General features: G+C 38.9%; 2 protein-coding genes across 4 annotated transcripts in view; one reads left to right on the top strand and one right to left on the bottom strand.

Annotated features, from left to right (window-relative positions):
- The window catches only part of lama4 (laminin, alpha 4), a 34679-nt gene extending 25265 nt beyond the window's left edge, over nt 1-9414 (top strand). Inside the window, exons 26-40 of the mRNA XM_046373424.1 lie at nt 168-299; nt 398-540; nt 1271-1400; nt 1647-1784; nt 2082-2215; nt 3490-3654; nt 3912-4056; nt 4181-4374; nt 4474-4663; nt 4748-4903; nt 5853-6012; nt 6828-6955; nt 7072-7165; nt 8585-8704; nt 8787-9414. Coding sequence (XP_046229380.1) covers nt 168-299; nt 398-540; nt 1271-1400; nt 1647-1784; nt 2082-2215; nt 3490-3654; nt 3912-4056; nt 4181-4374; nt 4474-4663; nt 4748-4903; nt 5853-6012; nt 6828-6955; nt 7072-7165; nt 8585-8704; nt 8787-8932 — 2175 coding nt within the window. The 3' untranslated portion in view covers nt 8933-9414. The remainder of the gene's footprint in view (nt 1-167; nt 300-397; nt 541-1270; nt 1401-1646; nt 1785-2081; nt 2216-3489; nt 3655-3911; nt 4057-4180; nt 4375-4473; nt 4664-4747; nt 4904-5852; nt 6013-6827; nt 6956-7071; nt 7166-8584; nt 8705-8786) is intronic.
- A 951-nt stretch (nt 9415-10365) lies between these two features.
- On the bottom strand, nt 10366-13706 carry dnal1 (dynein, axonemal, light chain 1). Of its 3 annotated transcripts, none has more exons than XR_006841659.1 (8): nt 13145-13183; nt 12858-12967; nt 12392-12447; nt 12240-12295; nt 11892-12018; nt 11315-11455; nt 10892-11007; nt 10366-10570 (listed from the first exon to the last, which is right to left on the bottom strand). XR_006841659.1 is itself a non-coding variant. In XM_046373306.1 (8 exons), the coding sequence occupies exons 1-8, from the start codon at nt 13647-13649 to the stop codon at nt 10958-10960; spliced, it is 582 nt and encodes a 193-aa protein (XP_046229262.1). In that variant the 5' UTR covers nt 13650-13706; the 3' UTR covers nt 10366-10957. The 3 variants fall into 3 exon arrangements, 2 of the variants coding, with proteins under 2 accessions (XP_046229262.1, XP_046229264.1); XM_046373306.1 differs by adding an exon at nt 13647-13706 and having other exon boundaries at nt 10366-11007; XM_046373308.1 differs by adding an exon at nt 13594-13618 and having other exon boundaries at nt 10366-11007.
- Between the last annotated feature and the right edge of the window lie 77 nt (nt 13707-13783).

The following is a 13783-nucleotide window of genomic DNA, read 5'->3' as shown; positions in this document are numbered from 1 at the left end:
TTATAAATAAAGTCGTACATAGGAATTTTGGAATATACTGTACATTATAAACATATCTCACGTCTCATGATGTTACATTTTCTTCTTTCTGGACATAATAACAATTGATGAAGTGTACCTGAAATGTCACAGGCAAATCCTAATGTGTTTTGACCTCTGTTTTTCAGGATAAATATTTCCTTTTAGAGTTAAAGAATGGTTTCCTGCGCCTAATGTACGACTTTGGCTTCAGCAGTGGACCACAACTTTTGGAGAACAACTTACCAAAGCTTCAAATAAATGACGCACGATACCATGAGGTAAACTCCTTCTCATTTAGCTAGTTAGACAAATTCAACCTGAGCTTGTGAATGCATCATTTGTTGCTGTAACTGTTGGTATTGGGCTGTTTACATAGGTGTCAGTAATTTACCATCAGTCAAAGAAGGTCATCCTCCTGGTGGACAAGAGCCATGTTAAATCTATGGAAAATCCAAAAACCACTCTGCCTTTCTCGGATATTTACATAGGTGGTGCTCCCTCGAGCATCCTCAAATCCAGGTGAGTTAAATATATTAACAACCAGGCATATATTCCACACAACAGAGTTACATTCATGTGCAGACCAAAACACTAAAGGCTGAATGGGCATCACTTTTGAAGCCTCAAGTGGCAGCTGAGAGCAAAACAGTCCAACTTTTCTGGATAACACCACTCACCAACACAATGCAGCTTAGCACTCTGCTAATCAGTATGTTTTATATTAACAGTGCATCAAATGTGTGAAAGAAGTCACTTGTAGTGTAAAATGTACAGAGTCTTAACTCTGCAGCTCTACAGAACATTTTGGCCTCTTTTAGCTCATTGTTTTGATTTTACAGGATAAAAATTCTGCTCTCGTCAATTATGTTTCCAGCAGTTAGTGTTCCAACAAACCATTGTGCACAATATATGGTCAGCACCAAACAGCAGACACATAAAGTTAGCAACTAGCTAATCAACCAAAAATTCAAGGAATTATATTAGCAATATTTTTTCTCATAAATTGTTGGAAACCAAATCAGAGCTAAAAGGTGACTCCAAATGAATGTTGCTCTGTAATTAACTGTTTGCTAGCCCATCAACCATAAAAACTGTTTATAAGAGATGTGTTTTTAGTTTGTTGTGGCCAAGTGGCCAAAATATTATATTAGTGCACTGCAGATATAAGTAAACCTACTTTGTAATTTGGCAGCATACTGTAAGAAGGATGTCTCACTATAAGATGGTGACAATATGTGTGTCACCACAGGCCTGAGCTGTCTGCTGCTGTAGGCCTGAAGGGCTGTGTGAAAGGTTTCCAGTTCCAGAAAAAAGACTTCAACCTGCTGGAGGAGCCTGGTACCATTGGCATCAGCAGTGGCTGCCCTGAGGAGTCCTTTGTAAGTGCTGCCTCCACCGCTTTCCAGATACAAACTGTCTGTGATAATGCACTGGATCTCACAAATGTCTGAATGCATACACAAATAATTTTCACTCTCAATTTAGAGAAAATAAATGGCTGTTCTAGTTCAACAATTATAGTAACAACAACTGAGTCAATCAATATTCCCGTTACTGAACTGAAGGCTGAGCTGAGAGTGAAAGGTGATAGGTAATGAAAGTGAGGTGTGTTTTCATTGTGACAGATGTCCCGTAAAGCCTATTTCACTGGAGAGGGCTACCTGGGATCCACAGGGAAGATTTCACCCTTCGACAACTTTGAGGGAGGACTTAACTTTAGATCACTGCAGCCCAACGGACTTCTATTTTTCCACAGCGAGGGGGTATACATTAATCTTTATTTTGATACATATGGATAAAATTCTCGTTTTAGATAAATGCTAACTGTAATGCTAAATTTCACGTGACTGTGTGAGGAAATTACTTTTTGGTACAGCATTTACCTTTAAAACTTTAACTTTGGAGTTAAAACATGGATCAAAAGCATCACTTTGTCATAAAGATAAGATAAATCAAGAATTTGCCTTTAATATGTTTTGAACTAGAGGAAAAGAAATCCTTTCAAAACCTTTCTGTGCCGCTTATGTATTAACTATAAACTTATTTTGTCTTGTGTTCAGTCTGATGAGTTCAGTATCTCCCTGGAGAACGGAGCAGTGGTGTTGAACTGCAGAGGCACTCGAGTTAAATCACACAAAAAGCAATACAACGACGGAAGGACACACTTCTTAGTGGCCTCAGTGAACAGTCAGAAGTAAGTATTCAACTTCACAGCTGCAGAGTCCTGTTAACAGGTGTTTCCTCTCAGCTGTATAACATTAGATAGACTTAAATTTAAACATATGGAGACAGCAGAATCCAATTCAGTTCTCAGTCCCTATTAATTACATTTCAGAATGATCAGATTGCTTTTCACACTTAGTATGGAGCTAGAAGCATTAACTTCACACTGCTACAACCCTTGCATATTCCAAAGTGGGCTCACTGCCCCTGCTCCAACGTAGGGTTAGCCTCAAGTATGTGGAGTTATCCCCTGAAAGTCACGTAAACATGGGGCTAAAAGGTGCCAGTGTGAAATGGGTCTAAAGTAACAAAAAGAGTAGTCACATGGGTGGTCACATGGGTGTCAATTAGTCATGTGTTCCTTAACCTAGGGCTGGTAAAAGTACAGTGTCAATCATGTAGCCCTGGGCTTGGGCTGATCCTGGGTTAACAAACTGTGTGTGGTAGGAATGTAGGCCTGGGCTAAGAATATGCAGTGTGAAAGTATTGTGAGTTTTTTTTTTTTTTTTTTTTTTTTTGTGGGAAAATTAGATACTCAAAGTGAAAATTAACATAGAATATGTGCTGTTTTCAGTTCCTTTACCCTCAGTGGTCCAGAGTTGGACTGGTTTGCCAGTGGGCGCTGTGACTTTTTTATGCAGGGAATCGCTCAAGTTACACATTTTTAACTTCTACTCAAAGTTTGTTCTAAGATTTAGAATCCACCTTGTGATCTCCAGTTTAATGCCAGTATATGCTGACAGAAAGAAATGGTATGTAAAAGTCCTGTGGACTGAAAAAGTGTGGCTATTTAAAAATCATGTGTAGCATCAACTGCACCTGCACATGAATCAATGAATTAACATAATCTTTCAGATTTCAGATTTCAGTAAGTGGATGAATTTACCACCTAATTGTAGGTGCAGAAAACAAATAAAGTACAAGCGGATGTGTTTTTATTGCATTCAAGCAGAAAAATGAAGAAATATAAAAGAAAAAATTCCTGAAAACATACTCCATATCATACCTTTAGTTGTTGGGTTTACGGTATTTTTCATGTTAGTGGAATATTACAAGGAATGCGCTACTCCAAGCTGTAAGCAAAATGTTAATAATATATATATATTATATCATATAGTGTGTATCATGGAGTAGTTTGGACACAAATTGGTAATGTAGCAAAAGCTGAGCATTTTCAAAAGACAGTATTAGTGTGGATAGTGTATTAGTATCAGGTTTGAATGACTGTTTAACTGTTCACCTTAGATATTCACTCTTGGTGGACGACAAAGACAAGCAGGACAAGAAACGTCCGTCATCAGCCGCAAAATCCCCATCAGGGTCTACTGTGAAGACCTTCTACTATGGAGGGTCTCCAAGCAGCAGCTTAAAGAACTTCACAGGCTGCATCAGCTATGCCTACATCAACAGGTAAACAATCAGTGAACAGTTACTAGAGTAAGAGAGGATGCAAATAATTTATCCTGCAGGTTACACTAGACTAAAGTGTCCCCTTCACATCTCTCTACTGCGACTGAGACTATGTTGAGAGCATTCTATTTGAGGATTTGGCTCTAGTTCCTGCAGCTGTGAGCTAAGTAGTTAAGGACAAGGAGTTTGTTGCTATGGGGACATGTTGGTGTGCTGAGAGCATCTCTGAAGCACTCTGCTTCTCTGTGTTTCTGTAGACAGGACCGGGACATTGAGTCTGAGGACTTCCAGCGATACACAGAGAAAGTTCAAACTTCCCTGCAGGACTGTCCAGTCCAGCGCCCCCCTGCTGCTCTACTGTCAAGGCACTCCTCTAGAGCCAAACAGAACCAGTCTCAGAAGGTAAAATAAAAAGAGTGTCTTCAGTAGACCACGATGAATACCATTGTTCCGGGGGAGGGTCTGTCTTTTTTTTTGTGGTTTCAATGATCTGGGCCATCCTAACATTCAATAAATGCTTTCATAGGTTAGCAGGGAGAAGTCTGGCCTCCACCATGGGCTGATGGAAATGAACAGTGATGACCAGGAGCCATCAGAGGTGCACACTGAACCCTGCTACCTCTCCTCAAGTCCCACAGCAACTCGCCAAGCCTTCCACTACGGTGGCATCGCCAATAGCAGGCACCACTACTCAGACCTCCCAGACTCCTTTTCTGAGAGGTATGTAAAGCAAAGTAACCTGAAGGTCAAGTCTGTTCAAAATCTGACTCTGCACATGTACTCTCTTTTACATAACTAAATGTACCGACCGTCTCCCAGGTCCCACTTCTCCTTGTCCCTAAAGACCCACTCACCCTTTGGCCTCATCTTTTATGTATCTGATGTCCAAGAGGACAACTTCATGGCTCTCTTCCTGGCTCATGGGAAGCTAGTGTACACATTCAACGTCGCAGATCAAAGAGTCAAAATCAAGAGCGAAGATAAATACAATGACGGTGCATGGCACAATGTAAGTTCTTTCAATCAGTATATATACATGAGTGGATGTATGTTTAGTTATGTATCAACCTTCTCTCTTCTTCTTCTGCTCAAGGTTATTTTTATCCGTGATGGGAGTATGGGGCGGTTAATAATTGATGGCCTCACAGTGCTGCAAGACAGAGTTCAAGGAAGCAGTGTCTCCTGGCATGTCAGCAGTCCCATCTATATTGGAGGAGTCCCTCCAGGGAGAGCCCAAAAGAATGTTCAGGTATGGGTTAAAAGTTTATGTGGAAGAGATTTAACATTAAAAACACACTCAGCACAGGTCAGTTGAAATGTATGAATCTTTTGTCAAGGTCTCACCTTGAATGAAACAGTGATCTTGTACTAAATCTTCTAGAGTATATATAGTCCTGTCAGCTCGACTCAACTTCAACACCAGTGTGAACGTCTTCCTCTTAGAACTCAACAGGAGGGCATCCTACAGTAATAAAAAGTAATTTTCTTTCACAGTTATTATCTACTCACTCTCAAGCTGATGGAAAGTCAGGTGAGGTTTCTTAGTCCATAAAGCATTTCTGAAGCTTCAGAGCAAAACATTATAGCAACATTCTCATGAACAACTGAAGAAGCTAACTGATTTGAAATGACTTTATTTACACCCTGAAAACTTCACTGAAACCGCTAAGCTGAAAGTACCTTTGAAAACAAGTTTCCCGCTCCTTCATTGTTAAAGAGAATGCTGCAATGCTATTTTGCTGCAAAACATTTTGTGGACTGACAAACTTCACCACACTTTCCATCAGCATGGAGGGAAGAAGATAATTTTTAGGTGAACTGTTAAAAATATTGATTGCTGCTGCTTTAAAGCTACCTTATGTAACAGCAATTACTGATAAAGGCCAAAATGCATCATATCAGTAGTCCAACAAGATAAGAGTCATTAAGTAGGTAAACCGACTGATTAAGCAGTCAGTTATACAGCCAAATCTATCCAAAATTAGCTGGCATTAGCCACCATAAGCTACAAGTTATACCACAATAAGCCAATGGCAGTGGCAAAACTTCTGAGTGTACTGAGCTGACTTTTATTTGTAATAGGAACAATGTCTCATTTTCCTTTCACGCTTTACACCACTTACTAAACTGAATTTTGAACTTCTTATTTTTCTTATTTTTCTGTCTTCTTATATGTGTTTCCATGGATGTTCCTTTAGAGAAGCTCTGCATACAGCTTTACCGGCTGTTTGAAGAACCTCCAACTTGATGGGCAGCTGATGTCCTCCACTGCAGAGACTTTTGGGGTGACTCCATGCTTTGAGGGACTCTCTGAGGCAGGAACTTACTTCTCAGAAGACGGAGGATATGTCGTGCTAGGTACATATCTAGTCTTTTTTTTTTTAATGAAAAAGAAAAGGCAGAGACTTGTTCTCCTCTTGAGCTTCAACATGAACTGCAGGAATTTATCTGTGGAGATTCTCAGTCATCCAGGTCATATTTACTCAAAGAGTTAAAGCAAGGCATCTGGACTTGTGAAGATTGACTTGAAAACTTAGACAAATTGGCAGGACTATCAGATCCTTTGTTTTATTTAGTTTCACTTAGTCACACCCACTGAGGTGTATATATTTGTTCCCCACCAGACAGTTTTTTCAGAACTGATGAAGCTGCTTGGATTAGCAGCGAAACGTCTTCAAGTCAATCTTCACAAGTCCAGACGCCTTGCTTTAACTCTGTGAGTGAACTGCAGGAATGTTTTTCGAAATCATTTTTTATGCATACAAAGTTTGTGCAACCTTTCTTCCCAAATCTGACACTGTGGACATTTGGCAGGATCTGCAACTCTTTGCAGACTGAACATCTGTTATGTTACATGGCTCATTAAATTTCCTTTTGGGAAACCCACAAGTCCCTCTAGTCTTTCACCATTCCGTGTGCATGGAGAGAGTTTGGTTGGTTGACGGAACTTGATACCCTCAGCGCAGCTGTGGTAAAATTGTGTCTGTGCCGAGGAGAGAATGGGGGAAGGTGAAGGCCCCTAGGAAGTTGGGGACTGAGCTGCAGCTGTTGGGCGAGTCGAGTAATTTCACACCACAGAGAAACATGGCTGATTAATTCGACAAGAAGATAAGGTCCAGAGATAACGCACACAGAGCTCACTTCATCTTGCCCTCTCTGCCTCTCTTCCTCAGATGAAACATTTGACCTCGGGCTAAGGTTTGAGCTGGTGGTGGAGGTTCGCCCCCGTGTGGCATCTGGTGTGCTACTGCATGTGCGCACAGCAGAGGGCTATTTCACCATGTACATTCATCAAGGAGACGTAAGTCAACGGCATACTAATCCAGAAAACCATACACATTCAGGACAGATAATGTTAATCCTAAATGCATCTTCTGATTATAAAGTATGGATAAATAATTGTCGTCTGTTTTCCAGGTGGTGGTTCTTGTGAACGATGGGTCTCATGAGTTCTTCACAAAGGTATCACCAAGACAGGGTGTGTGTGCTGGCAGCTGGCACAGAATCACCGGTGAGCATTTCCAATTTAACATTCAAATGCTAATTAAAAGAAAAACAACTAAAGAGATGAGCGCTGAAAAGTGGAAAAGAGCCAACGGTGGCTAGGGCCGCACACCATCAATGTCATTTTTAGTTTTGTTGCTGTTAAGCAAAGATTCAAGCAATGAGTTGGTCTAACAACTCCCTCAAATGAGCACACCCATAGCAGCTGTCTAACACCTTCATTATCTGAAGTAATGACAAATGTTGTCCTGGAGTGGCAAAATTTAAATTACACACATTTGCATTGCCCAAAATCAATGCAAGCTATTTGAACAGTCCCTACTCTTTCTGATTGATAGTTCTTTTTATTCAGCTTTATTCAGATGTGCTGCAAGCCAAACCTCACCTGAAAATATTTTATTCAGCTTGATTGTGGCAGTGTCGTTAATACAGATCTATTGTACATATAAGGATTTAAATCCACTTTTGAACACTGTCATTGAATGTGAACGTTTGCTCAATTGCTGTACTGAAGTACAGTTTTGAGGTTCTTTTCATTCACTTCATTAAAATGATTTAAGTTGAGTTTTTTGTGATAAAGCGTGATGCCTTGCTCTTAGTTGAACTACCAGCATCATATTGTATCATATACACAACGTTACATGCGTATCATATACACAATATATAATTTCAGGTATACACTGGATAGCTGCTATAGTATACAGTGTTAGAATCAGCTTCGCATCCACTGGCTACAATATTAAAGTTGAGAAAAGGTCAAACCTGAGCTACAAAAACTGAAAGGTTATGACATTTTGTCCCTTACATGGATCAAGCTCCAGAAACATCCTACATTTCCCATAATGCAACTCAGTAACAGCCTTTTGAATTGAAACCACCTTCCATTAAAGCTTAATTACTAAATTATTAAATATTAAATTATGCTCATTTCTTTCAAAATCCATGAAGACAGTTTTACAGGCTTACTGTTTTGTAATCTCCAAGCCGAGGTAACGGTCACCCTGTTGGCATCATTATGATGTTATTCAGGAATTTAAGGTTTTCTCCCGAGCCATAGAAGAAATTCTATGGCTGTTTTCACAACCATGACCTTTAAGGAAATCATCTTAATATGTGAAATAGCTGCAGTGACCCTTTAAAATTCTGCAACATGTTAATTCTGTATTGCCTAAAGGGGTCATTCTACATGGTGAGCACTTTTACTTTCTGAGCTTTAGTGTATTTTTGTGTTAATGCTTTAATAGTTTAACTTAGGTAAACATTTAAATACAAAACATTTACTTTACTTACATTGTGGTATTGGTACTTAAGTAAAATGTCTGAATACAGGAATAAGGAATATAAGTCACAGTGCTTTGTTCTTGAAACACCTTGGGTTTTAAAGCGTTTTGGTTATACTGATGGATTCTGCCTTGGTCGATCATAGTAATCCGGGATGCCAACGTGGTCCAGCTGGATGTGGACTCTGAGGTCAACCATGTGGTGGGGCCTCTGAACCCCAGCTCCACGGATACCAGGAAGCCAGTGTTCATTGGTGGAGCTCCAGGTGAGCCAGGATCACAGTTTTGGAGCTTTTCTCCCATTATACCCTTACACCTTTCTAATCATAATCTCCTTCCTCCTCTCAGATCTGTTCCTTCCAGACAGCATTGCCACCAGGAAGGCCTATGTGGGCTGTATGAGAAACCTGACCATCAATAACAGCCAAGTGAGCTTCAGCAAAGCTGTACTGGTCAGTGGAGCAGTCAGCGTTGGAACTTGTCCAGCGGCATAACACTTGTGGCCACCCAGTCACTGTCCCCAGTACAGCACTGACCAAACACATTAAAAACTCTTTCTGTAAAGCATAACCATTAAGAGAAGTGGTGTCACTGTTCTTTTCACTCTATGTCAGATGTTTGTCCTTGTTTCTGTTTCTTTAAGGTAATTTGTTATTTGTTATTGTTTTACACGAAAATGTCTCATCCTGAGAATAATGACCAAATTCTTTAAATTTGAAGAAAATAATACTAATAATGATAAAATAACCAGAAAATAAACCCACTACTTAGAAAAATGCAAACAGATTTCAGGATTAGAACCATTTTGATCCTGATGGTTTGTCCAACATTTAGACTTCAGTTATCTCTCTGAAGTTGAAGGTCTTTACTTCAATTCTTTATAATCTCAGTGGCCATTTTTTTTCTACAAGCTCATGTTCACAGCTTTCCTTTTTGTACTGTTTTATTTCTCATGAATAAAGATATTTTACATCCATGCGAGCTTGGCTTTTGTTTTTTGTTTGTTTGTTGTTTGTTTCTCTTCAGACTATTACAAGTCAGCGTTGCACTATTTTAGAAAATAAGGAGAGAAAGCACGCTGTTTTGTCTGTAGGGTACGGATGTTGGTTAGACTTGTGTGACATCAGCTTGAGCTACTACATGGACGGACAGGATGGACTTTATTCAAGTGGAACTTTTTATTCCTGCTGTAAAATCTGTATTAATTCTATCATTTGTTCTTTTTTTGCTCATCTGTTGCCATAGTCTAAGACTTGAGATACATATGGAAACACTGCCCTCTACTGCATGTTAGGTGGATTTTTTCCAACTAGAGGAAACAGCTAGAGAATTAAGAAAGTAATGGTACTTTTCCTGTCTGAATTATTGGTCCTGGTGTAATGTTTATTTTAGGTATTCGATGAAAAAGTGCTACATATTCACACTCATTTCATTTATTCTATGTTACCGTACACTGTATAGACAAAAGTATTCGGACAGACCTCTTTATTATTGAATTCAGTTATGTATGGGGCCGCAACACTTTTTGCATTTCCTTCAGCTTCTCAGAGACTGTTTGTATTGCAAAAACAAAATTTTAATACACTGAATCCACATCTGTCAGCTACCCATCCACACTGCTGTAACATGTGTACATATGATAATATATGTACAGTTTATACTTGAATAGACAAGTAGAGAGTCTGCATCACGATCTACCTGTCAATATCCAGCTCCATTTTTTCTTCTCTCGACAACAATATTTAAAATCCTCCACTGGGGGCAGCAACTTTCTTCCGACTTGCAGTTGGCAAACCCCTTTTTTCTGACTGAAAACCATGGCCTTGTTGAAACTTGTTGTTGGGACACAGAATGCTCAAGTAGAATGTTTAAATATTAAAATCATGTCACACATACATTGGTAATTAATGAGGATACGCTACACACATTAATCTTTGTATCATATTTAATAGAACAGGAACAATATGGAAACTACAGACCCAACATTAACCTACAGTTTCTGTCCTTTGGCCATTGCTCCATGGTGATGTTATGGAAAGAGGAATGTGCATCATGGAGCTCCAAGATGATCTGGTCCACACAGATGTCTCTGCTTATTTGTGTGACTGTGATACGCTGTGCTTCAGTTCTTGCTAAAACACAATGAATCATATAAATCAAGGGCACCGTAAAAACAAACACAGTGTAAATTAGTTGCATTTTTCGGCTACATAAGTTTTCAGTAAACTACAGTAATTAAGCTTGAATATCCTTCAAAGTTTGACAGTACCAAAAAATACTGTAAATAGCAAAAGTGCTTGTAGTTTCACATTAAAACCGCTTTCTGGTCCTAAAGCCACAAAACCTTTTCAAATCTAAAACATACACATTCTGTGTATTTGTTGGTTGTTTTGTGCTTGTTAATAGTCTGTAACAAAGTCCCATTTTATATAAAGGAAAGCACCATTACAAACCACATAAAACTTAAAAGGAAAGTCTCTTGAGGAAGACAGTTTTAGTTTTGGAGATAGTTGTGCTTTTCAGCTCTCTCCTGCTCCCTCATCTTCTTCCTGTTTGATGACTGGGGTTCCTGGAAACAACAAGACAATCACCAATCATATCTTCCACACAGCAACTTATTTCTGTTATGTGCCTTGTACTTTAACTGACAGAGTAAAAGTCAGTCATTGTTTTGTCAAAGTTTCTGGGACATTTCCCGGAAAGAAATACATAATTTGGTGCTTACAATGGGGAAAATAGGAATTTTCTTGAAGAAACTGCTCTATTTAAAGTGTTTCAGCATTTTTTTACCAAAATGGTTTCTTACCCTGAATCACATGGCAATAATTAGCTTGTGGTTAAGTTATTTATACAGCAATGTCCGCTAACACTCTTACCATCTAGTTTCCTTAGATTCGGTAGTCTTTTAGTGGCTTCATCCATCCAGCTTCCCTCAGCTGAATGTTTCTCCTCCAGAGGATTTCCAACAAACACCAGGTCTGCAAGGCATGGTAGTTCAGCCAGCCTCACAAACTCCCCTACCCAACGCAGAAGACACCATATACCAAATTAAAGAGGGCCACATTGAGGTTTTCAATGCTAATAAATGATCAGTGCATTGGCTTTAAAAACATAATTGCCATAAAATAAAGAGATCATTGCTAAGAAGTTAGAAACCTTTACTACTCTCAATTAAACTTTGTGTCAGTTTTGATAAGCATTTTCCTCTCCACAACACATGAAGAAGCCGCTGTGCTTCCTCAGACAATGCAGCTAACCTTGCATCACTGAAAAAAAATATTAAAAAAATTCACTCCTGACATGTTTATCATCCTAAATAAAACAGAAGGAGTTAGATAAGTAGATTTTTTTTCTGAAATGGGTCACTTAGCCTCATAAATGTCCATTAATAAACACAACATAGTAATTTTTCCAATCTAATTAGCTATGTGTATATTTCTGAATGTAGCTTACCCCATTCTTTGACCAAGTTGTTGGACATGTAGAGGACTCTGAGGTTCTTCATGCACTGGACTCCCTTCAGTTTCTCTATCAAGTTATAGGAGATCCACAACTCCTCTAATGTGTCTCCTATTGCTTCCTACACACACACACATGCACAAACAGACAGAAACACAACTGAAAGATAATAATGCTCATTCAAAATGTGTATACAGCATGTGTAACCAATTTTGAAATTCCTTCAAGTTAGAAAAAGTTATAAAAACTGTGTCAAAAAGACTCAAGGAATGATGCAAAAGACAGAGATGATAAAAGAAAATCAGTCTAGTTAGTGTTCATTCTGTTTTATATGTAACTTACCAGCCCACTTAACGTCTTTATATTATTTCTTCCTAATGACAATATCTTCAAGTTCTCTGGAAGCACACAATCCAACATTGCATTACAACAGCATTTCCATCTGTCAGCAGATTGTGTTTGTGTGTGGTTATAGTGTGTATTTATTCACTCACTCAGGCCGTTGAGATTGGTTATTTTCTCAATGCAGTTGGTGGATAGAGACAGCTTCCTGTGGAAGATACAGTACAATAACATTTCAAAGATTAGTGACTAAACACTAGATCCACTTGCTAAATATGTGGATTTATTCTGTCAATTATTGTTGCTGATCAATTGAATTTCTGCAAAACAAAGCACTGAAGTCTGTACTTTTGATGTACCTTCAATCAGGGACATGCACAAGGACAATAAATGACCTAAACTAGACTACTGTCATGGTTTAAAATGTCTCCAAACTGCTTGCAGAAACATAAAAAGGTATTCAGAAGTTTGTCTCACTTTAGTTAGATATGGGAATGTTAAAAGCAGACTTACTGCAACTACTTCTACCTTGTGGTACAAGATACTGAACACATCAACCAATGACTAATACATTGACTAACTGTTGTAAAAGGCAGTTTAGGTTGCTACAGGTCTCACTCGCAGTTGGTGAGTGTGGAGAGAGATGCATCCATCTTCTCAATCGGAGGAATCTGGCCATACAGTTTTATGGCTTTAGCCTCGCTCACTTTCTCCCCTGATTTCTCCTCCTGTACACACACACACACACACACACACACATCAAAAGGTGCAACTACAACTGTGTTACAGTTATGGAACTACAAAATGAACTTCAATTCACGAAATCTAAGTGTCTATAAGAACACTAATAAATAATTGCATCACACCGTATAAGTGTTTTCCAGCTGTATCTGTATGCCACTCACCAGTTTGACTAGTGCCTCTTTCACAGTCGTCGCTTTGGCCTGGAGGAATATTATCCAGTTCAGTTAGACAGGGAGAGGCGATTATGTAGTCAGCAACAAAATACCACTGCAGACAAGCTAGCAAACGTGTAACATTAAACACACGCTGCTTACTACGCTGTAGGAATTTAACATACACCGTCTTCTTCATCATTTTCATTTTTGGGGTTTTGGCTTTATTAAGATTTAACAATAGGAAAAACGACAAAATATACACAGACATCCACATGTGTTTAGAGCAGAGTTGATGTTAGCCAGCTGCGTTACACTTTATTAATTTAACATTTAGGGTGAGCTAACTAGCTAATTAAAGGTAGCCCATGTTAGCTCACAGCGACAATAGTGTTAAATGTGATGTCAAGCAAAGCAAAGTCATTACTTGAGGTTACAGTTAAGACAGCATAAATTACCTAAAATAAAAGAAAATAGCAACTCCTAACGGTCCGACAAAACAACCACTCACCATGTTGACGGCTGAGATCTACGCTGGTTGCTATGACACTGAAAAGCAGCCTACAAGCTGTGTAATGTAACAATGACATGGATGTTGAGATAACATCTTTTAATCTTACATGAACGAAATAACAATGGACTGCTTTT

The sequence above is a fragment of the Scatophagus argus genome, chromosome 19 (assembly GCF_020382885.2).
Source record: "Scatophagus argus isolate fScaArg1 chromosome 19, fScaArg1.pri, whole genome shotgun sequence".
In the NCBI taxonomy this organism is placed as follows: domain Eukaryota; kingdom Metazoa; phylum Chordata; class Actinopteri; family Scatophagidae; genus Scatophagus; species Scatophagus argus.
The sequence above is the reverse complement of the archived record's forward strand: the minus strand, read 5'-3'. Positions and strand labels throughout refer to the sequence as shown.

Bases quoted from the DNA above. Each gene is read 5' to 3' on its own strand.
- dnal1 (XM_046373306.1), bottom strand. The intron at 12,296-12,391 runs GTGAGTGAATAA...GTGTGCTTCCAG, and splicing joins AACCAATCTCAACGGCCTGA to AGAACTTGAAGATATTGTCA. The intron at 11,456-11,891 runs GTAAGCTACATT...TGCGTTGGGTAG, and splicing joins CAACTTGGTCAAAGAATGGG to GGGAGTTTGTGAGGCTGGCT.